At 38.1% G+C, this 24,965-nt stretch overlaps 1 protein-coding gene across 1 annotated transcript in view; it reads right to left on the bottom strand.

Moving 5' to 3' along the window:
* The window catches only part of itga1 (integrin, alpha 1), a 112,499-nt gene that overhangs the window by 64,223 nt on the left and 23,311 nt on the right, over positions 1-24,965 (bottom strand). The window contains exons 2-4 of the mRNA XM_088355735.1: positions 9,095-9,215; positions 2,816-2,925; positions 141-229 (exon numbers count right to left, since the gene is read on the bottom strand). Of these exons, the coding sequence (XP_088211861.1) occupies positions 141-229; positions 2,816-2,925; positions 9,095-9,215 (320 nt within the window). The remainder of the gene's footprint in view (positions 1-140; positions 230-2,815; positions 2,926-9,094; positions 9,216-24,965) is intronic.

Genomic DNA, 24,965 nt, shown 5'->3' with positions numbered 1-24,965 from the left:
CTCCCTCCTGTCATTGTTTGCATGTTATCTTCATTCAAATATGGAAACCAATATGTTTAATACTTTGTTCTTTAAAAAGTGTGATAAAAATACATTCATATTTGTATTTAATTTGATCTGTTATCGCCAACGTTACGTACCAGGAATCCACCGTTGGGATTGGTCACGAGCGTGGTTCCCATGGTCATATTTTCCTTGACTTCGTGTAAGTTGGGAACGCTGGTATGTTCTGCGAGGAATGAAAAACGTGAGAGCGTACACAGCCGGACACATTTTTTTTCAATTTCCCCTGAGGAACATGGCAGATTTTATTACACGCTTAAATTAGATTTGTATAAGTGTCAAGACCAGAACGGAGACAGGACCAATTTGCACAAGTTTTATTGGAAGAAAGAGAAAGGGTTGCGCCCACGATCCGGTGATTGCTGGACGCGGGAAGCAGGTCGCTCTGATACTCGGATTGCGCTCCGAACGCGGAAGTGGATCTTCCGTGGCGAGCGATGGCGGAGTGGGGGACGGAAAAAAAACGGGTCGGTAGCCGGGACAGGAGAGCAAAATCGTGGCCGGGGTCGGAAGCGAGTCGTAAGCCAGAATAGGAGAGAAGACATGGTCGGGGACAAAAAGAGGTCGAAAGCTGGGACGGGAGAGTAGATGTGGTCAGGATCAAAAACGGGTCGATGCTGGGGGACAAACGGGAGCAAAAAACGAGGACAGGTAGGAGTAAGGGTCGATAAAGGCTTGCCTAGTGTTAACTGAGATTCGCAGACGGACTGACAAAAGGGGACAGACATGACTGGGTACAAATACTGATCAGGAGCCAATCAGAACCCGTGGCAGTTGGCGCCAAAGGATATATATATATATATATATATATATATATATATATATATATATATATATATATATATATATATATATATATATATATATAAATATATATATATATATATATATATATATATATATATATATAAATATATATATATGTATATGTTTTTTTTTAAATGATTTGTATGTAATGCAACATTATCTTTATTCATTTTGTTGTGTTATTACATTGGTTCAATATTTTTAAAATGCATTTTAAGGGGGGAATACATTTACATTTTTATTTAAATCATCATTTAATCATTGATGTGTTTAATTGTTTATTTTGTAATGTGCAGAAATTACCTTAAAAGTTATACCAAATGATTGAATAAATGCAAATGGACAAGGAAATGATGCTACTATCACGGTTGCCATGGCACCCAATTGGCCCCGCCTATGTGTCATGGTTGCCATGGCGCCCAATTCACCCCGCCCGTGTGGCGCCAGCTGTAGCTTGTTGACACATTGACTCCCTGTCAGTATTTAAACTCTGTCCTGTCCGTCCCCTTTTGTCGGTCCGTCTGCGAAACTGTTTTACACGGCAAGTCCTTTTTACACCTGTTTTTGCTCCTGTTAGTCTTCCGTTACAATCTGTTTTGAGCTAGACCACGTCTGCTCTCCCGTCCCGAATTACGACCTGTTTTGATCTCGATCACGTCTGTTCTCCCGCCCCGAATTATCAATTCCCAAAATCTTTTTTTTTTAACTCTCCAAAGTTTCTAAGTATACTATTAGTATTGTCCAAAAAAACCCCAAACTGGATGTTTTAGTTTGTGTCACGGTTAACATGGTGTCCAATTGGCCCCGCCCATGTGGCGCCATCTGCAGCTTGTTTACAGATTGGCTCCCTGTCAGTATTTAAACTCGGCCCTGTCAGTCCCCTTTTGTCGGTCCGTCTGCGAATCTCTGTTTTTACACGGCATGCCCTTTTTCGCCTGTCCAATTTTTTGCTCCTGTTTGTCTCCCGTTGCAATCTGTTTTGATCCAGACCACTTCTGTTCTCCCGTCCCGAATTACGACCTGTTTGGATCTCCACCACGTCTTTTCTCCCATTCCGTTTTTTATATCGACCACTTCTACTCTCCTCTTGACTTGTTTCCGATCCCGATCACGGTTTTGCTCTTCTATTCCGGCTACTGACCCGTTTTTTCCGTTCCCGACACCGCCATCGCTCGCCACGGAAGTCCCACTTCCGCGTCTGAGCAACCTACTCCCCACGACCAGCGATCTCCGGATCGTGTGTGCGCTTCTTTCCCTTCTTCCCAATAAAACTATGAGATGCGTTACGCGAGTGGGTCCTGTCGCTGTTCGGGTCCTGACAGCCACATAAATTCTGCCTAGCAGTAGACCCACAATAATAATAAATACATTTTAAAAAGCACATAAAAAATATGATTATGTTATTACAAACTGCAATGTTTCCGCTTCTGATCATCGCATGTATCACATAGACTTAGTTAAACTATCAAAACACATGGCTAAAGTGACCATGTTATTACAAAAAGTGCATTGTTTCCGTTTCTAATTTGCCTCGTATTAGAAACCGGGGCATGTGTTCCCCTTTAAGAAAATGAAAAAAAAAAATTAACAAAACAAAAGAAAACAATAGAAGTCTGGCAGGAAGTGACTCGGTTGCTGACATGGTCATTTCTTCTCATTCTCTATTTCGAAAAGAAATCCTAAAACAGGAAGGTGACTCAAAACAGGAAAAGGATAAGATTCGGTAGCTCGCTAAAAGACGCAGAATTTTGTTTTATGATGGTAAAAGAAAAGAAAAATGAAAAAAGATTGGTGAAGATTTCCTGTGAGAGCTGGCCCAGAGCTATTTAATGTTTATCCATTTAATGAGGGTGTAATTACACAGGAGCGCCCATTATGCCTTTGTTTACTCCGATGGGTTTTGCTTCCCGTTACTCGGAAAATTCGTCAGAATTGCATTTCTTACCAGGCAACTGTAGTTTGCTGCATGTACTGTTCCCCGTTCCCACAGGACATTTGTAGACGTCGCCAGTACGTTTCGCCGGCTGGCCCGACAGCGGCGATCCAATCAAGACCCTGCGATTAAAAAAAGGAATTAGAATATAAAAGGTTTATATTTAGAATGTTTATTTTGTATTTTTTAGGATATTTTTTCATGTGTTTTGAGTTGAGCACCTTGAGTGCCTGCCTGGTTAAAAACATATTTTTTCATATCACTGAAAGTGATATATCTGTCAAGACCAGAACGGAGACAGGACCCACTTGCGTGGCGTTTCTCACAAGTTTTATTGGAAGAAAAAGAAAGGGTTGCGCCCACGATCCGGGGATTGCTGGACGCGGGAAGCAGGTCGCTCTGAGCGCGGAATTGGATCTTCCGTGGCGAGCGGTGGCGGGAACGGAAAACAGGTCAGGAGCCGGGAGAGAGAGCAAAAACGTGGTGGGGTCGGAAGTGGGTCGTAAGCCAGAATGGGAGAGAAGACGTGGTTGGGGACGGAAAGAGGTCAAAAGCCGGGACGGGAGAGTAGACGTGGTCAAGATCAAACACGGGTCCAAGCCGGAGGAACAGACGGGAGCAAAAAACAGGACAGATAGGAGTCAGGGTCAAAAAGGGCTTGCCTAGTGTTAACTGAGGTTCGCAGACGGACTGACAAAAGGGGACAGACAGGAGTGGGTACAAGTACTGATCGGGAGCCAATCAGAGTCCGAGGCAGTTGGCGCCAAAGGAGCGGGCACAGCAGAGTCACATCAGTAATCATGACAATATCATGTAAAATCCAATTAGGATAACATTTTAATTTTGAATTGATTTTTACTTTAAAAGGCCGTTTTTATCAATTAAATGTTCATTTCGAGGCTGTTTTTAATGAATCGAATGCATCTTTTATTTATTCGAATTATGGCACTCTTTGGCTACCATAATGACATACTTTCACTGCAACACAAAGCTAAATAGTAAAAGCCAAAGAAAACAAGCGTAATATAAAGCTACATAAAAAAGACAACCAAATCAAAACAAGACAAAGAAGCTAAACTAAAATGCTAAACAAACCAGTTAAATAAAAAGCTAAACAAGCTAAACAAACCAGCTAAATAAAGACTACACAAAATTAGCTAAACAGAGCTTAAAATCTATACAAAACAAAAAATACTGGAGAGACAAACCAAACAAAATATCGCTAAAAAAACAAGCTAAACCAAAAAAAGCTAACAAAGCAAGCTAACCAAAAAAACCTACAAAACAAAACAAAAAAAACCTAAACAAAAATCACCAAAACAAAAGTCGACTGAACTGTTTCAAGGCAGTAGAGTATTTCAGACTCTACATTGTTCACATATTCGTTTTCTTTTTTTTTAACGTTTTTTTTTAAATCATATTTAAGCGGATCTTGTCCTTTACTAAGGAAAATAAAGTTTAAAAATCCTAAATTTTTGGCGGGTGCAAAATCAGACTGTTTACGCCCATGATTCACAGAATTTTTCGAGATTTTGTTTTTTTTTTAGTATTTTTTTTTGTTGATACTTAAATATTTTGAAAAAACAACATAAACAATACTCAAATATTACTGAAAAATATACACCTAAATTAAAAAAAACATCTAATCTCATTAGCCGTACCGCTTATCCTCATTAGGGTCGTGGGGGGGCTGGAGCCCATCCCAGCCATCTCCAGGCAGTGGGCAGGGGACACCCTGAACTGGTTGCCAGCCAATCGCAGGGCACACAGGGACAGACAACTCATTCGCTCATTCACACCTAGGGACAATTTGCACCGGCCAATTCACCTGAAATGCATGTTTTTGGAACGTGGGAGGAAACCGGAGTGCCCGGAGGAAACCCACGCAAGCACGGGGAGAACATACAAACTCCGCACAGGAAGTCTGAAGCTGGATTTGAACCCATGACATGAACTGTGCCGCACAAGCGCTAACCACTGCGCCGCCGTGCTGCCCCCATTCAAAATCATGAGTAAAAGAAAAAATAGTGACACTTCTGTAGCCAACCTTTGTGTTTCGAGTACAAATGGGATTCTTCTACAAGTGCAGGAATCGATCATCGTACTGTAACTGTAAAGCAGACACATGACTCCGTGCGTATGCTAGCGAAACCACGTGTGTCGCCCCTCTGTATAAACTGATGCTAAAAAGAGCCGCTCTTCGTCTAAACATTATTAACATTCCTGCCTTCTAATGAGGCCCGAAAGTCCGAAACACTGCTCGGAAAAAACACGGATTCAAAAGGCAAAGATGCTTTTGCAACTGAACAATTTCTTACAATCTATTTTAATAACACTGGGAACGTCATTGAAATCATCAATATTATCTACCAGTGGAAATAAAAATGCTTAAATCATTTTCTTACTTACTTTTGTTTCTAAGCTAAACACAAAATATTTCAACAGATAAACAAATTAAGCTCAATAAGAAAAAATAAACAAAACAAAAAAGGTAAACAAATCAAAAAAGCTTAATAAAAACAAAAACAAAAGAAGAACGAAAATACAAAGGTTAAATCAAACTAAAGTTGAACAAAAACAGCTAATTAAAACCAAAAAAGCCCAAAAAACACGAATTCAAAAGGCAAAGATGCTTTTGTAACTGAACATGTTTTCTTAAAAATTATTTTAATAACACTGGGAACGTCATTGACATCATCAATATTATCTACCAGTGGAAATAAAAATGCTTAAATCATTTTCTTACTTACTTTTGTTTCTAAGCTAAACACAAAATATTTCAACAGATAAACAAATTAAGCTAAATAAGAAAAAATAAACAAAACAAAAAAGGTAAACAAATCAAAAAAGCTTAATAAAAACAAAAGAAGAACGAAAATACAGAGGTTAAATAAAACTAAATTTAGACAAAAACAGCTAATTAAAACAAAAAAAGCCCAAAAAACACAAATTCAAAAGGCAAAGATGCTTTTGTAACTGAACATGTTTTCTTAAAAATTATTTTAATAACACTGGGAACATCATTGACATCATCAATATTATCTACCAGTGGAAATAAAAATACTTAAATCATTTTCTTACTTACTTTTGTTTCTAAGCTAAACACAAAATATTTCAACAGATAAACAAATCAAGCTAAATAAGAAAAAACTAAACAAAAAAAAGGTGAACAAATCAAAAAAGGCTAATGAAAAAAAAAAAAAAGAAGAAGAACGAAAAAAAAAAAATGAGTTAAATAAAACTAAACTTGACCAAAAACAGCTATTTAAACCAAAAAGCCAAAAAATAAAGAAATCCCAAAAGAATATTTTAATAACAGAGGAAACATAATTAGAAACAGCACCAGTGGAAAACAATACTTGGATTATTATCTTACTAATTTTGCTTTCTAAGCTTAATAAAAAAAATAATTAAAAAGATGAACAAATCAAGCTAAATAAGAAAAACTAAACCAAACAAAAATTAGAGAAATAGCGCCCCCCCCTAATTTTTTTAAAACAAAAACAGATAAACCAAACAAAAAAGATAAATCAAACCAAAGCCAAACAAAACAAGCTAAACAAATATTTTAAAAAATAAAACAAAAACAAAAAAGAAGCTAAACAAAACAAATTAAACAAACATAAAAGACAAAAAAGCAGCACGGCAGCGCAGTGGTTAGCGCTTGTGCGGCACAGTTCATGTCATGGGAACCTCCTGCGTGGGTTCAAATCCAGCTCCAGACTTCCTGTGCGGAGTTTGCATGTTCTCCCCGTGCTTGCGTGGGTTTCCTCCGGGCACTCCGGTTTCCTCCCACGTTCCAAAAACATGCATTTCAGGTGAATTGGCCGGTCCAAATCGTCCCTAGGTGTGCATGAGCGAGCGAGTTGTCTGTCCCTGTGTGCCCTGCGATTGGCTGGCAACCAGTTCAGGGTGTCCCCTGCCCACTGCCCGGAGTTGGCTGGGATGGGCTCCAGCCGCCCCGCGACCCTAATGAGGATAAGCGGTATGGCTAATGAGATGAGATGAGAAAAGACAAAAAAAAATAAAAAGAAGCCAAAGAAAACAAGCTAAACAAAAAGATACTGGACAGAAAGAATAAAAACTGAACAAAACAAAAACGCTAAATGACAACAGATAAACAAAAGCAAACAAGCTAAACAAAACAAATTCAACTCAACAAATCAAGCTAATTAAAATAGGCCAAACAAAGCATAAAAGTCTATAAAAAAGTTAAACAACATAAGCTAAACAATACAAGCTTAACAAAAATCTAAACAAAAAAGCCTGGCAAACAAAAGGTAAACAAGCAAAAGCTTGATGAAACCAAACAAGCTCGACTAAACAAAGCTATTTTGAAAAAGCTAATTAAAAAAAGCTAAACAAAGCCAAAAACTCTGAACAAAATAAGCTAAAACAAAAAAAAAAGCTAAACAACACAAAGCTAAAGAGTAAAAGCCAAAGAAATCAAGCGTAATATAAAGCTACATAAAAAAGACAAACAAATCAAAACAAGACAAAGAAGCTAAACTAAAACGCTAAACAAACCAGCTAAATAAAAACTACACAAGATTAGCTAAACAGAGCTTAAAATCTATACAAAACAAAAAGGACTAGGGAAACAAACCAAACAAAGCTAAACAACAGAAGCTAAACAAAAAAAGCTACAAAACAAAACAAAAAAACCTTAACAAAAATCAACAAAACAAAAAAAAATTAAGTTAAACAAAACAAAATAAACAAAACAAGAAAAAAAGCTAAACCAAATCGCTAAATTAACCAGCTAAATAAAGACTACACAAAATTAGCTAAACAGAGCTTGAAATCTACACAAAACAAAAAATACTGAAGAAACAAACCAAACAAAATATCGCTAAAAAAGAAGCTAAACAAAGCAAGCTAACCAAAAGTACCTACAAAAAAAAAACGTAAACAAAAATCAACAAAACAGGAAAATAAAGCTAAACAAAACAAAAACAAATAAATAAAACAAAACCAAATAAACAAAACTAGAAAAAGAAGCTAAACAGAAATGCTAAACAAACAAGCAAAATAAAAACTACACAAAATTAGCTAAACAGAGCTTAAAATCTATACAAAACAAAAAATACTGGAGAAACAAACCCAAACAAAGTATCGCTAAAAACAAGCTAAACAAAAAAAGCTACAAAACAACAACAAAAAAACCTAAACAAATATCAACAAAACAAAAAAATAAAGCTAAACAAAACAAAACCAAATAAACAAAACAAGAAAAAGAAGCTAAACCAAATCGCTAAACAAACCAGCTAAATCAAAACGACACAAAATTAGCTAAACAGAGCTTGAAATCCATACAAAACAAAAAATACTGAAGAAACAAACCAAACAAAATATCGCTAAAAAAACAAGCTAAACCAAAAAAGCTAAACAAAGCAAGCTAACCAGAAAAACCTACAAAACAAAACAAAATAAACCCTAAACAAAAATCAACAAAAAATAAATAAATAAAGCTTAACAAAACCAAATAAACAAAACCAAATAAACAAAACAAGAAAAAGAAGCTAAACCCAATTGCTAAACAAACCAGCTAAATAAAGTGACACAAAATCAGCTAAACAGAGCTTTAAATCCTTACAAAACAAAAAGGACTAGAGAAACAAACCAAACAAAATAGCGCAAAAAAAAAAAGTAAACCAAAATAGCTACAAAACAAAACAAAAAAAAACCTAAACAAAAATCAACAATACAAAAAAACAAAGCTAAACAAAACAAAATCAAAATAACAAAACAAAAATGAAGCTAAACCAAATCGCTAAACAAACCAGCTGAATAAAAACGACACAAAATTAGCTAAACAGGGCTTCAAATCTATACTAAACAAAAAGGACAACAAACCAAACAAAGTATCGCTAAAAAACAAGGTAAACCAAAAAGCTAAACAAAACAAGTTAAACAACACAAGCCAAACAAAAAAAGCTACAAAACATAACAAAAAACCTAAACAAAAATCAACAAAACAAAAAAATAAAGCTAAACAAAACAAAACCAAATAAACAAAACAAGAAAAATAAGCTAAACCAAAATGCTAAACAAACCAGCTAAATTAAAACGACACAAAATTGGCTAAACATAGCTTAAAATCTATACAAAACAAAAAGGACTAAGGAAACAAACTACAAAAACAAGGTAAACCAAAAATAGCTAAACAAAGAAAGCTAACCAAAAAAACCTACAAAACAAAACAAAAAAACCTAAACAAAAACCAACAAAACAAAGAAATAAAGCTCAACAAAACAAAAACAAACAAACAAAACAAAAAATGAAGCTCACCATTTGCCTTCATTATTTTCAAACTGCTGAACGGTGTAGCCAAACATGTCTTCCAGGGGGCCATCGAAGGACAAGCCGTTTTTTTGGTCCACGTTGAAGGACAGCACGCACACCAGCAGCGCTGTGGGACAAATTCAAAAATACATTACAAACAATGTTCCCTCTAAGCTGCGTGTGTGCGCAATCGCGCACTACCCAGAGCTTTTCCGCGCACAAGAAAATCTAGCCAGCTCACAAAAATCAGGGCTCGAAATTGCTAATTAAGACGCCAATTAAGTCAAAGTTACAGTGCATGAAGGTCAAAATACAAAGGTTCCCCTGACGCTGTGTTCTAAATGCGGTATTTGGAAGTCAAGGTCGAAGTAGAACAAAGTTGAGTAAAGTCAGTAGAGTTTTTCGAGAACCGGCTTCTTCGGCTCGGCTCACTAAAAGGAACTGGCTCTTTCGGGTCCCAAACGGCTCTTCAGGTTGTAATTTTGGTACTATATCTGTAGTATCCTTGTTGTCTTTCTGCAGTAGTATTTTTGTAGTATTACGGTAGTTGTATTTTTGTACTATTTCATAAGTTGTATTTTTGTACTTTTTCCGTAGTGGGGTTATTGTAGTGTTTCTGTAATATACTTTTATTATGCTTACAGTAGTATTTTTGATGTATTTCTGCAGTAGTATTTTATAGTTGTATTTCTGTAGTATTTTTGTAGTATTCCTGTAGTGGGATTTTTAAAGTATGTATTATTTAAAGTGTTGTATTATTTTTTGAGTATTTCAGCAGTAGTATTTTATAGTTGTATTTCTGTTGTATTACAGTAGTTCTATTTTTGTAGTATTTCTGTAGTAGGATTTTTAAAGTAATTTTGGTACTATATTTGTAGTATCCTTGTTGTTTTTCTGCAGTAGCATTTTTGTAGTATTACATGGTTATATTTTTGTACTATTTCACAAGTTGTATTTTTGTACTTTTTCCGTCGTGTGATTATTGTTGTATTTCTTTAGTATACTTGTATTATTCGTACAGTAGTATTTTTGTAGTATTTCTTCAGTAGTATTTTATAGTTGTATTTCTGTAGTATTTTTGTAGTATTCCTGTTGTGGGATTTTTAAAGTATGTATTATTTAAAGTGTTCTATTATTTTTTGAGTATTTCAGCAGTAGTATTTTATAGTTGTATTTCTGTTGTGTTTTTGTTGTATTACAGTAGTTCTATTTTTGTAGTAGGAATTTAAAGTAATTTTGGTACTATATCTGTAGTATCCTTGTTGTTTTTCTGCAGTAGTATTTTTGTAGTATTACGGTAGTAGTATTTTTATTGTATTTTTGTACTTTTTCCGTAGTAGGATTGTTGTAGTATTTCTGTAGTATACTTTTATCATGCTTACAGTAGTATTTTTGATGTATTTCTGCAGTCGTATTCAGGTTGTATTTCTATTGAATTTTTGTAGTATAGCAGTAGTTTTATTTTTGTAGTATTTCTGTAGTAGGATTTTTTAAAATTATTTTTGGTACTATTTCTGTAGTATCCTTGTTCTTTTTCTGTAGGAGTATTTGGGTACTATTTACTTGGCTGGGGTATTGTAGTATTTCTGCAGGAGTATTTTTGCAGTATTCTTGTCGGATTTCTGCAGGAGTATTTTTGCAGTATTCTTGTAGTATTTCTGCGGGAGTATTTTTGCAGTATTCTTGTCGTATTTCTGCAGGAGTATTTTTGCAGTATTCTTGTCGTATTTCTGCAGGAGTATTTTTGCAGTATTCTTGTAGTATTTCTGCGGGAGTATTTTTGCAGTATTCTTTTAGTATTTCTGCAGGAGTATTTTTGCAGTATTCTTGTCGTATTTCTGCAGGAGTATTTTTGCAGTATTCTTGTCGTATTTCTGCAGGAGTATTTTTGCTGTATTCTTGTAGTATTTCTGCAGGAGAATTTTTGCAGTATTCTTTTAGTATTTCTGCAGAAGTATTTTTGCAGTATTCTTGTCGTATTTCTGCAGGAGTATTTTTGCTGTATTCTTGTAGTATATCTGCAGGAGTATTTTTTCAGTATTCTTGTCGTATTTCTGCAGGAGTATTTTTGCAGTATTCTTTTAGTATTTCTGCAGAAGTATTTTTGCAGTATTCTTGTTGTATTTCTGCAGGAGTATTTTTGCAGTATTTCCAAAGTATGATGAGGAGCAACTGGCTAGGAACATAGTACAGATTGAATAACCTTCCTGAATAAACATAAACAAATCCTGAAATGAGAGACAGCAAAATATTGTTACAATGTAATGAACTCAAAGAAAAATATACTGATGACAAAGGACGGACAATAAATACAGTTGCGCCAGTTGTAGCAATCTGCGTCAGGGGCGAACCGAGTGAACCCTGCTCACATACGAAAAGGCGCTGAATTCGGCCGGGCCGTTTATGAGGACGCATAAGGAATGTCAAGCATGGCCGTCAAGCATTTGTGCCCCGAATGTGTCCGGCACCCGGGACAAAGACTTCTTCTCTCTGCAGAGGAGTCGTATGAATTATGGCTAGCACGCTACAAAGAAGCCATTTACTGTACGTGAGCTCTGCAAAGAACTGTATTCATCTGGTTCGGTGGGTCTCCTTGAAAATCCTGAGTTGAACCCGATTTGGAGTTGTTTGGGGGGAGGGTTATAGTCAATAATTGGTCAATGGATTGGTCGAATGTACCCTTAGTTGGTTGCCTGGTTTATTGGTCGTCTATTGATAAGGATGGGAAGTCAGCCAATCAATTTAATTTTTGGTGGATAGCTGTCACGGTTGCCAGGGCGCCCAACTGGCCCCGCCCATGGACACCAGCTGAAACCCGTTGACAGATTGCTCCATGCGACTACTTAAACGCTGCCCTGTGAATCGCCGTTTGTCGAAGCGTCTGCGAAACCCCTGCGAAACTCGTCAAGCCCTGAGAATCTCCGTTTTTTCCTGTTTCTAACTAAATATGAATAAAATGACTACATTTTGTGCAGGCTTGGGGAGTAACGGAATACATGGAACGGCAAAAATGATGTCGGCAAGCTGTTTGGATTTATTTTCATTTTGTTTCTGTCGCATTTTATGTTCGTTTTGCCGGAGATCAAAGCCAGGAGAGAAAGCTTACCACGTGTTGTGAGTCATCATTTTATTCCTATTTAGTTTCTTTTGTCTTTTATTAGCATATTTGGTATTGGAGTCATCCAAAAGTAATTGAAAGTAATCCAGTTAAAGTAACCCTACCCAACCCTGTCCACAAGGTTCCCTTCTCCGCCTCCTCTGCTCCATTGAATCTCCATTTCCTCTCCAGCTTAATTATATACATTCCTCTAAGTTGACAGGTGCACTTTGCAGATTCAACATGGCCGCGGGCCAGCTGCTTCTTTTCTTTTTATCAAACAATGCAGCAAACGACAAGTGACTTTTTATACATTCGCTGTGTCCTCGGCGTCTCTATTCCAGAAGTCTAGCTAATGTCCTCGCTGGGAAAGTAATAAGCGTGGAGGCCTTTTTAAAGATGGAAATTGCCTGGCGGAATTGCCCTCTGGGGCTTTTGCTATTGAAGTCATCCATTTTTATTTTTTTTCCCAAACAGATAACTTTCAAATGACAACAGGAGAAACACGTTTCTATCAAATTATAATATTTTTCTGCTCGTCACAGCAGAATTGACATGATTTTACAGCACAGAGAAACTCGTAAACTTATTGTCAGGACCGGAACGGAATCAGGAACCAATTGCGTAAAGTTTTATTAAAGGAAAGAGGAAGGGCTGCACCCACGATCCGGTGTTCGCTGGACGCGGGAAGCAAGTCGCTCTCGCACTCGGCTTGTGATCCGAATATGGAAGTGGATCTTCCGTAGCGAGCATTGGCGGTGTCAGGGACGGACAACAGGTCAATAGCCGGGACAGGGAGAGCAAAAACGTGGTCGGGGTCAGAAACGAGTCGTAAGCCAGGACAGGAGAATAGACGTAGTCGGAATCAAAAATGGGTCGTAAGCTAGGACGGGAGAGCAGACGTGGTCGGGATGAAAACAGGTAGTAGCCAGAGAGAAACGGGAGCAAAAATGGGACAGGCAGGAGTCAGGGTCAAAAAAAGGCTTGCCTTGTATAAACAGAGGTACGCAGACGGACTGACAACAGGGGATTGACAGAACTGGATTCAAATAGGGACAGGGAGCCAATCAGAGCATGCAATAATCATGACACTTATCCCCCTGAGGAGGTATATCCTTTTCTTTTTTTTTTAATCCAAAACACTTCTTGAATAGTTTTATATTAAGGATCTTTGACAAAAAAATGAAAATAAATACAAATTTGGATGCTTAATTAATTTGAAATGTAATTGAATTTTTTGTCACGGTTGCCATGGTGCCCAATTGGCCCCGCCCCTGTGGCGCCAGCTGCGGCTCTTTGTCGGATTGGCTTCCCTGCTATTTAAACCCAGTCCTGTCACGCTTCCATCTAGCCAGCTCACAAAAATCAGGGCTCAAAATAGCTAATTAAGACAAAGATACAGTGCATGAAGGTAAAAATACAAAGGTTCCCCTGACATTGTGTTCTAAATGCGGTATTTGGAAGTCAAGGTCGAAGCAGAACAAAGTTAAGTTAAGTTAAGTCAGTAGAGTTTTTCGAGAACCGGCTTCTTCGGCTCTTCTCACTAAAAGGAACCAGCTCTTTCGGGTCCTAAACGGCTCTTCGGGTTGTTTTTGCTTCTTTCAACCCTACATGACCAAATATGATGTAAAATGATGCAAAAAATGACTTAAAGGAAGGGGGTATAGAACAAAAAAGAAAAAAAGTACCAAAATGAAAAAGTAGTCAAAAGCTGAGAAAAAAAGAAACAAAAGGAACAGAAAAAAGAAGGAAAAATTCAGAAAAAGGCCAGAAAAAAAGAAAACTAAAGAAACAAAGGAAAAAAGTAAATAGAGAAGAAAAAGAAAAAAGTCACAGCTAGGAAAAATAAACACAATGAGATTTTTTTAAATGAATATAAAAAAAATGGAAAAAAAAACTAGGGAAAAAGAAGAAAAATTTTGTGTTGCATTCAAATAATTTCCAATTATACCAAGTCAATCTTGTTGCCAACATTGTACTTCCACTGAAAAATGTGATTAAGTACAGTTCCGTATCGTGCAACCGACTCAATAAGCCTACAAAAATGTTAATATCATGCGACAAAATATATCAGGAAATAAAAATAAATGGATATCTTGTGAAAGAATTGTAAGCACAAACGACGTTTGTAGGCCGTACAGCCTTTGCAATCGCACATGAGTCAATTCATTCAAAAGTGAAATTTATTTTTGCATTGCCGGAAACTCAGCAAAATGAAATGTGATGTCAGGTTTTGGACATGTTTAATAATGACTTAGTTGCCACATTTAGGATTATGGTTGCTCACTGTTGTTTCAAGCGTTGCTCACCGACTTGGTGTGAACGCTCAGACCCCTGGAAAATGACAGGGAACATTGCTTGTGAGGCCCCTTCTCAAGGTTTCCTCTTTTCCTCGTGCTTAGGTTTCGAGTTTTCCCTTGCCCGCATGTTGGTTTCAGATCAGGGGATGTTGTCATTGTAGCCTGTCCAGTAACATTTTGTGGTTAAGGGCGTCACAAATAAATTGACTATAAATTAATTCCATTTCCCGTCTTGATAAATCATGTTTGTGGCTTTAAATTTGGGATCAGCACAAAAACCACATCAACTACCAACTGAGAAAAGGGAAATAACAAAATAACTACAGAAAAACATGGTCCCAAAGCCCTAAAACAATTGTTATGAAATAAAAACTTGAAAAAGAAAGGCGTTTGAATTGAATTTTTTTCTCCATTTTTCGAAGCATCTGTTGTGCATCTGCCACAACACATGCTCGCATCAAACCTTGTAAGACATGTTGGAGACTTTGCTTTTTTCCCAACAACTATTTCCAGATTTCCTTTTTTTATCCTTCTCTTATTTAATCCCGAGATGGACTGCACTGCCCATCCTTGATATTTTCTCTTCTCCTTTGTCCTTTTTTGTAGTGTATCACATTTTTCTCCCATAGTTCGGCTGAGAAAACTCGTCGGCATCGGAATAAGTTCACGAGTTGGCAGTTTTCTGGGCGCTTGGAGAAACCCGCAGAAGCTACAAAAAGCCTTTCGTTTTACCATCGTGGTTCCTCAGAATACAGACAACTTGTCAGGAACCGGAACTGGTGGAGAACCCAAATGCGTGACGTTTCTAAAACAAGCTTTTATTTTACGGGAAATGGGGCAGTCATGCACGTTAACATCGCTGGGCGAAAGAAGAAAGACAGAAGTCTAGCATGGAACAACAGAAAGCAAAAGACCAACGAGATCGATACCAGTTACACGAGCCGATACCGGCCAGATGATGTCGATACCGGACAGAACAGGATTGAAAGGATTGCTAACAGATATAGGAGACTGGCGACAGATATCAGACAGGACGAGAATGACGGGCACGATACCAGACACTGGAGACCGGAGACCGAAATCAAAACAGCACGAAACAGACGGGATCGATACCGGACAGGATACACAAACGTGATACCAGAAAGAGTCAAAACCCACGTCTTGCGGGTGCAAAGGTTCGTTGACAAACTGACAAAGGGTGAGTGAGAGTACTGAGCTTAAATAGAAGGGAAGCCAATCAGTCAACCAGCCGCAGCTGGCGCCAATTGGGCGCCATGGCAACCATGACACAACTACCGTGTTTTCTGGACTACAAGGTGCACCTAAAAATCCCAAAGGGTGAGTGAGAGTACTGAGCTTAAATAGGAGGGAAGCCAATCAGTCAACCAGCCGCAGCTGGCGCCGATTGGGCGCCATGGCAACCATGACACAACTACCGTATTTTCTGGACTACAAGGTGCACCTAAAAATCCCAAAGGGTGAGTGAGAGTACTGAGCTTAAATAGAAGGGAAGCCAATCAGTCAACCAGCCGCAGCTGGCGCCAATTGGGCGCCATGACAAACATGACACAACTACCGTATTTTCTGGACAACAAGGTGCACCTAAAAATCCCAAAGGGTGAGTGAGAGTGCTGAGTTTAAATAGAAGGGAAGCCAATCAGTCAACCAGCCGCAGCTGGCGCCAATTGGGCGCCATGGCAACCATGACACAACTACCGTATTTTCTGGACTACAAGGTGCACCTAAAAATCCCAAAGGGTGAGTGAGAGTTCCGAGTTTAAATAGAAGGGAAGCCAAACAGTCAACCAGCCGCAGCTGGCGCCAATTGGGCGCCATGGCAACCATGACACAACTACCGTATTTTCTGGACTATAAGGTGCACCTAAAAATCCCAAAGGGTGAGTGAGAGTGCTGAGTTTAAATAGAAGGGAAGCCAATCAGTCAACAAGCCGCAGCTGGCGCCGATTGGGCGCCATGGCAACCATGACACAACTACCGTATTTTCTGGACTACAAGGTGCACCTAAAAATCCCAAAGGGTGAGTGAGAGTATTGAGCTTAAATAGAAGGGAAGCCAATCAGTCAACCAGCCGCAGCTGGCGCCGATTGGGCGCCATGGCAACCATGACACAACTACCGTATTTTCTGGACTACAAGGTGCACCTAAAAATCCCAAAGGGTGAGTGAGAGTACTGAGCTTAAATAGAAGGGAAGCCAATCAGTCAACCAGCCGCAGCTGGCGCCAATTGGGCGCCATGGCAACCATGACACAACTACCGTATTTTCTGGACTACAAGGTGCACCTAAAAATCCCAAATCGGCCACAAATTTGAAAGTGTGCTTTATAATCTGTGCCGGAAAATGCATCGATAGTATTAAATGAGACAAGATCCTGCAGGGGTCTCCAACCTTTTTCAAGCTAAAAGCTACTTTTGTGACTAATTAGCGCAAAGAGAACCAAGTTTGATATGAATTTCTAAAATAGAAACCTAGCTTAAAAGCTAAATACCTAAAAAGGAAGCATAATAGTTAGCGTTTAGAGGAAAAAGTAAAAATTTAAAAGGGAGCTTGATATCTTGCTAAAAAAGTAAATTGATAGAACAAAAAAAAAGCTCAATAGCTAGCCGGACAGGAGGCCAAAATTTAGCTTTCTAAATAGCTAAAAAGGTGGCAAAATAGCTTGCTACAAAGCTAAAAAGCTAGCCAGATAGCTAGCAAAAAGAATTGCACATTATTTGCTTGTTCGCTTCAGATTCAATTGGAATTAAATTTTTTGTATTTCCTGTAAAATAAATCAATAAAAAGAAAAAGAAAAACAGGTGTTTAAGATATAACTAGATTATAGCTGCAAGCCGGATCGGTAAAGTGTACTTTTATTGGGCCCTGGCAGGATTTTTTTGCGGTTATTTGCGCCTAAAATGAACTGCACTCATGCGGCTGCGATCCATTTTATCTAATCCAATATTGGTGTGAGTGAGGAGGAGCAGAGGGAACTTTAGTCAGGAGGCGCCTGAAATGAAATACACGGTTGTGGCTGCAATCCATTATCCACGGTCAAAAAATTGCCGCCTTTATATCGACCCAAATTTAACTGCACTCATGCGGCTGCGATCCATTTTATCCAATACTATATTGGTGTCAATATTGGTGTGAGCAGGACAGAGCAGAAGGCACTTTTTGGGAAAGTGTGCCATTCTGGCCTGCTTTCAATGAAATGCACGGTTGTGACCCTCATCCATCCATTATCAGCACACCTTATCCTCAGTAGGGTCGCGGGGGTACTGGAGCACATCCCAGCTGTCTTCGGGCAGGGCACACAGATACACTTGCTCATACATAGCTAGGGACAATCTGAACCGGCCAATCAACCTGACATGCATGTTTTTGGAATGTTGGGAGGAAACCGGAGTGCCCGAAAGAAACTCGGGGAGAACATGCAAGCTCCACACAGGAAGCTTTCATCTCACGACCTCAGAACTGTGCCGCACACGCTCTAACCACTGCCCTACAGTTGTGACCATTACCCGTTATTCCTGGTCGACTTTTGTTGAGAGCAGAGGCCAGCGGAACACATTTTTTGTTCTTTGGGCTGCTGAAGCATGCCATCATGTCTTGCCTGAAATGAACTGCACTATTTTCGGCCACAATCCATTATCCCCAGTTGACTATTGCCGAAAATAAGGGCTGAAAGAAAAAAATTGTGTCATGAGTGACCGCTCTTTTTTTCCATCTTTCCGCCTAGAATGAACAACACACGTGCGGCCGCATTCCATTATCCCCAGTCCGTTATAGCTGCGAGTGGGCCAGAAAAATGCATTTTAAAAGTGGTAGTGAGCTACATCGCAAATTTTCTGGTCCCAATTAACCTCTGTAAACTAGGTACTACAGTACTATTCCGTGCGTTTACTCAGAAATCATCAGACCTCTGCCACACTATCGCCATCTACAGGACCGGATGACCGATACGCTTCATTTGAACTGGTATTCGTGCATTTGCTAACTCGCTGCATGAAACTATCTGCTTTTTTTTATTCTCTCTGCGGACGATCATCGATCTCCCTGTCATCCCTCCAATTTATCTCTGTCCAGCATTTTTTTTTCATCAAGTCTCGGTGTCACATTCCACTCTGTGCAACTTCCAGATGTATTCCCTCCGCTGGAAGGACGAAACAAGGGTCCGGCAAAAACCCACGCATGACATCATTATTGTGAGGGGGCGATTGTGTCTGTGGGAGGGTTCGGACTAAAAATACAAGCACCCACTTACACACGTAAAAACTCGGGGTTACACAATGACCTTTCTGCCAGAAACAATAAGCAACATGCATAAAGACTCACAGCTAGTGCAGAGACGACACTCCCTAAAAGATTATCCCGTTTTTTTCCCCATTTATTTTTAATTCCTTTTAAAAAAAATCTCATTGTGTTTATTTTTTCCGAGCTGTTACTTTTTTCTTTTTGTTCTCTATTTCCATTTTTTTTCCTTTGTTTCTTTCTTTTCTTTTTTTCTGGCTTTTTTTCTGAAACTTTTTTCTCTTCCTTTTGTTTCTTTGTTTCTCAGCTTTTCACTACTTTTTCATTTTGGTATTTTTTTCTTTTTTTTTCTATTCCCCCTTCCTTTAAGTCATTTTGTGCATCATTTTACATCATATTTGGTCATGTTGGGATGAAAGAAGCAAAAACAACCCGAAGAGCCGTTTAGGACCCGAAAGAGCCGGTTCCTTGTAGTGAGCCGAGGCGAAGAAGCCGGTTGTCGAAAAACTCTACTGACTTTACTCAACTTTGTTCTACTTTGACCTTGACTTCCAAATACCGCATTTAGAACAGTGTCAGGGGAACCCTTGTATTTTTACCTTCATGCACTGTAACTTTGACTTAATTCGCTTCTTAATTAGCAATTTCGAGCCATGATTTTTGTGATCTGGCTAGATTTTCTTGTGCGCGGAAAAGCTCTGGGTAGTGCGCAATTTCGCACACATGCAGCTTAGAGGGAACATTGCGCTGGATAGATTTTCTTGTGCGCTGAGAATGTGCGGGCAGTGCACGATTGTGCACGCGCGCAGCTTAGAGGGAACATTGCATGTGCCCAGTTCGAGCCACGGTTGGGGCTCTTCAGCAGTCGGAGGTGTGTCGGACCCTAACAGGGCCTGTTTCAACTCAAGTCCAAACCCCAAGAAAGATGAAAAAAGAAGATTTTATCCGAGCACATCCAAGAAACTCTCGTACTTGCACGGCCATCCTAAATGAGCTGACTAAAGCTGCAATGATGACACTAACCAGGAGATGCTAGTCAACTAAATAGAGAGATAGAAAGCTGAAAGAAAGTTAGATAGTTAGTTAGAAAGGAGTCTAACAGGTAGCATGATAACTAGCAAAAAAAAGATAAAATTTGGCTGCATAGCATGCAAAAAATGTAAAAACCTAGCTAGATAGCTTGCTAAATAGCTAACAATGTAGGAAGATAGCAAGCTACGAAGCTAAAAAGCTAGCAAGATAGCTAGCTATAAGAGTAAAAAGTCAACTAAATAGACAAATAGAAGGCTGAAAGAAAGTTAGATAGCTAGCTAGAAAGGAGTCCAACATGTAGCTTGATAACTAGCAAAAAAAGATAAAAGTTGGCTGCATAGCATGCAAAAAATGTGAAAACCTAGCTAGATAGCTTGCTAAATAGCTAACAATGTAGGAAGATAGCAAGCTACGAAGCTAAAAAGCTAGCAAGATAGCTAGCTATAAGAGTAAAAAGTCAACTAAATAGACAGATAGAAGGCTGAAAGAAAGTTAGATAGCTAGCTAGAAAGGAGTCCAACATGTAGCTTGATAACTAGCAAAAAAAGATAAAAGTTGGCTGCATAGCATGCAAAAAATGTGAAAACCTAGCTAGATAGCTTGCAAAATAGCTGAAAGTATAGGAAGATAGCAAACTACAAAGCTAAAAAGGTAGCGTGATAGCTAGCTATAAGAGTAAAAAGGCAACTAAATAGACATATAGAAGGCTGAAAGAAATTTAGATAGCTAGCTAGAAAGGAGTCCAACATGTAGCATGATAACTAGCAAAAAAAAGATAAAAGTTGGCTGCATAGCATGCAAAAAAATGTAAAAACCTAGCTTGCTTCTTAATTAGCAATTTGCACGGGCATCCTAAATGAGCAGACTATGGCTGCAATGATGACACTAACCAGGAGATGGCGGGTGTGAGTCGAACAGTTACAAATAATGTACTGTGCTATTAATCTGCTATTAAAACAAAACAAACTTTCAAAGAGGATTCCTTTTCCTGTTTTGTAACCGGATCGAATGTATGGCATTTTTGTTTCTCTCCGCCTGCCAGGAAGGTTAATGGGAACACGTTGCCCCCAAGGCAGACGCAGCCCCCAACAGGATAGCAATTTGATGGATGGCTTTGGCCTGCCGTTGGCCTGGGAAGCTTTTTTTGCTAACGGGGGGGTTGGACAGACCTGGTGCATGCAAGAACCAGACACAGCTGAGCTTTTTCCTACAATACGGTCAAAGATGGATCATCAAGATGACACTTGTATCCCTGGTAGCTCTATACCAGGGGTCTCCAACCAGGACTCGAGCTATTTTTTACAAATTAGCACAAGGGAGACCCAGTTTGATCTAAATTTATGAAAATAACAACTAAACTACATGGCTCGCTAAGCAGCCAAAGGTAGCTTGAGAGTTAGCAGTAAAGGTAAACAGGTAAAAAAAACTAAAAGGTAGCAAGAAAGCCAGCTAAAAGAGGAAAAGACAACTAAATAGCCAGATAGAAAGCTGAAAAGTCAAAAATTTAGCTTGATAACTAGCAAAAAAGATAAAATGTTAGCTAGATAGCATGCAAAAACATGTAAAAACCTAGCTAGATAGCTTGCTAAATAGCTAACAATATAGGAAGATAGCAAGCTACAAAGCTAAATCCGTAGCGAGATAGCTAGCTATAAGAGTAAAAGTCTACTAAATAGCTAGATAGAAAGCTAAAAAGTCAAAAATGTGGTTGATAACTAGCAAAAAAAGATAAAAGTTGGCTGCATAGCATGCAAAAAAATGTGAAAACCTAGCTAGATAGCTTGCAAAATAGTTGAAAGTACAGGAAAATAGTAAGCCACAAAGCTAAAAAGGTAGCGAGATAGCTAGCTATAAGAGTAAAAAAACAACTAAATAGCCAGATAGAAAGCTGAAAGAAAGTTAGATAGCTAGTTAGAAAGGAGTCCAACAGGTTGCATGATAACTAGCAAAAAAAAGATAAAAGTTGGCTGCATAGCATGCAAAAAAATGTAAAAACCTAGCTAGATAGCTTGCTAAATAGCTAACAATGTAGGAAGATAGCAAGCTACGAAGCTAAAAAGCTAGCAAGATAGCTAGCTGTAAGAGTAAAAAAACAACTAAATAGCCAGATAGAAAGCTGAAAGAAAGTTAGATAGCTAGTTAGAAAGGAGTCCAACAGGTTGCATGATAACTAGCAAAAAAAAGATAAAAGTTGGCTGCATAGCATGCAAAAAAATGTAAAAACCTAGCTAGATAGCTTGCTAAATAGCTAACAATGTAGGAAGATAGCAAGCTACGAAGCTAAAAAGCTAGCAAGATAGCTAGCTGTAAGAGTAAAAAAACAACTAAATAGCCAGATAGAAAGCTGAAAGAAAGTTAGATAGATAGCTACAAAGGAGTCCAACATGTAGCTTGGTAACTAGCAAAAAAAGATCAAATGTTGGTTAGATAGCATGCAAAAAAAAATTAATAACCTAGCTAAATAGCCTACTAAATAGGTAAAATTATTGGAAGATAGCAAGCTACAAAGCTAAAAGTGTAGCAAGATAGTTAGCAATAAGAGTAAAAAGCCAACTAAACAGCAAGATAGAAAGCTGAAGGAAAGTTAGACAGCTAGCTAGAAATTAAAGTCCAACATGAAGCTTGATAACTAGCAAAAAAAGATAAAAGTTGGCTGCATAGCATGCAAAAAAATGTGAAAACCTAGCTAGATAGCTTGCAAAATAGTTGAAAGTACAGGAAAATAGTAAGCCACAAAGCTAAAAAGGTAGCGAGATAGCTAGCTATAAGAGTAAAAAGCCAACTAAATAGCCAGATAGAAAGCTGAAAGAAAGTTAGATAGCTAGTTAGAAAGGAGTCTAACAGGTAGCATGATAACTAGCAAAAAAAGATTAAAGTTGGCTGCATAGCATGCAAAAAATGTAAAAACCTAGCTAGATAGCTTGCTAAATAGCTAACAATGTAGGAAGATAGCAAGCTACGAAGCTAAAAAGCTAGGAAGATAGCTAGCTATAAAAGTAAAAAGCCCACTAAATAGCCGGATAGAAAGCTGAAAGAATGTTAGATAGCTAGCTAGAAAGAAGTCCAACATGTAGCTTGATAACTAGCAAAAAAAGATCAAATGTGGGCTGGATAGCATGAAAAAAATAACCTAGCTAGACAGCTTGCTAAATAGCTGAAAATATAGGAAGATAGCAAGCTACAAAGCTAAAAAGGTAGCGAGATAGCTAGCTATAAGAGTAAAAGCCAACTAAATAGCCAGATAGAAAGCTGAAAGAAAGTTAGATAGCTAGTTAGAAAGGAGTCTAACAGGTAGCATGATAACTAGCAAAAAAAGATTAAAGTTGGCTGCATAGCATGCAAAAAATGTAAAAACCTAGCTAGATAGCTTGCTAAATAGCTAACAATGTAGGAAGATAGCAAGCTACGAAGCTAAAAAGCTAGGAAGATAGCTAGCTATAAAAGTAAAAAGCCCACTAAATAGCCGGATAGAAAGCTGAAAGAATGTTAGATAGCTAGCTAGAAAGAAGTCCAACATGTAGCTTGATAACTAGCAAAAAAAGATCAAATGTGGGCTGGATAGCATGAAAAAAATAACCTAGCTAGACAGCTTGCTAAATAGCTGAAAATATAGGAAGATAGCAAGCTACAAAGCTAAAAAGGTAGCGAGATAGCTAGCTATAAGAGTAAAAGCCAACTAAATAGCCAGATAGAAAGCTGAAAGAAAGTTAGATAGCTAGTTAGAAAGGAGTCTAACAGGTAGCATGATAACTAGCAAAAAAAGATTAAAGTTGGCTGCATAGCATGCAAAAAATGTAAAAACCTAGCTAGATAGCTTGCTAAATAGCTAACAATGTAGGAAGATAGCAAGCTACGAAGCTAAAAAGCTAGGAAGATAGCTAGCTATAAAAGTAAAAAGCCCACTAAATAGCCGGATAGAAAGCTGAAAGAATGTTAGATAGCTAGCTAGAAAGAAGTCCAACATGTAGCTTGATAACTAGCAAAAAAAGATCAAATGTGGGCTGGATAGCATGAAAAAAATAACCTAGCTAGACAGCTTGCTAAATAGCTGAAAATATAGGAAGATAGCAAGCTACAAAGCTAAAAAGGTAGCGAGATAGCTAGCTATAAGAGTAAAAGCCAACTAAATAGCCAGATAGAAAGCTGAAAGAAAGTTAGATAGCTAGTTAGAAAGGAGTCTAACAGGTAGCATGATAACTAGCAAAAAAAGATTAAAGTTGGCTGCATAGCATGCAAAAAATGTAAAAACCTAGCTAGATAGCTTGCTAAATAGCTAACAATGTAGGAAGATAGCAAGCTACGAAGCTAAAAAGCTAGGAAGATAGCTAGCTATAAAAGTAAAAAGCCCACTAAATAGCCGGATAGAAAGCTGAAAGAATGTTAGATAGCTAGCTAGAAAGAAGTCCAACATGTAGCTTGATAACTAGCAAAAAAAGATCAAATGTGGGCTGGATAGCATGAAAAAAATAACCTAGCTAGACAGCTTGCTAAATAGCTGAAAATATAGGAAGATAGCAAGCTACAAAGCTAAAAAGGTAGCGAGATAGCTAGCTATAAGAGTAAAAGCCAACTAAATAGCCAGATAGAAAGCTGAAAGAAAGTTAGATAGCTAGTTAGAAAGGAGTCTAACAGGTAGCATGATAACTAGCAAAAAAAGATTAAAGTTGGCTGCATAGCATGCAAAAAATGTAAAAACCTAGCTAGATAGCTTGCTAAATAGCTAACAATGTAGGAAGATAGCAAGCTACGAAGCTAAAAAGCTAGGAAGATAGCTAGCTATAAAAGTAAAAAGCCCACTAAATAGCCGGATAGAAAGCTGAAAGAATGTTAGATAGCTAGCTAGAAAGAAGTCCAACATGTAGCTTGATAACTAGCAAAAAAAGATCAAATGTGGGCTGGATAGCATGAAAAAAATAACCTAGCTAGACAGCTTGCTAAATAGCTGAAAATATAGGAAGATAGCAAGCTACAAAGCTAAAAAGGTAGCGAGATAGCTAGCTATAAGAGTAAAAGCCAACTAAATAGCCAGATAGAAAGCTGAAAGAAAGTTAGATAGCTAGTTAGAAAGGAGTCTAACAGGTAGCATGATAACTAGCAAAAAAAGATTAAAGTTGGCTGCATAGCATGCAAAAAATGTAAAAACCTAGCTAGATAGCTTGCTAAATAGCTAACAATGTAGGAAGATAGCAAGCTAC

The sequence above is a fragment of the Urocampus carinirostris genome, chromosome 16 (assembly GCF_059441175.1).
Source record: "Urocampus carinirostris isolate Australia breed hairy pipefish chromosome 16, RoL_Ucar_1.0, whole genome shotgun sequence".
NCBI lineage: Eukaryota > Metazoa > Chordata > Actinopteri > Syngnathiformes > Syngnathidae > Urocampus > Urocampus carinirostris.
This window is presented reverse-complemented; position numbering and strand designations above follow the sequence as displayed.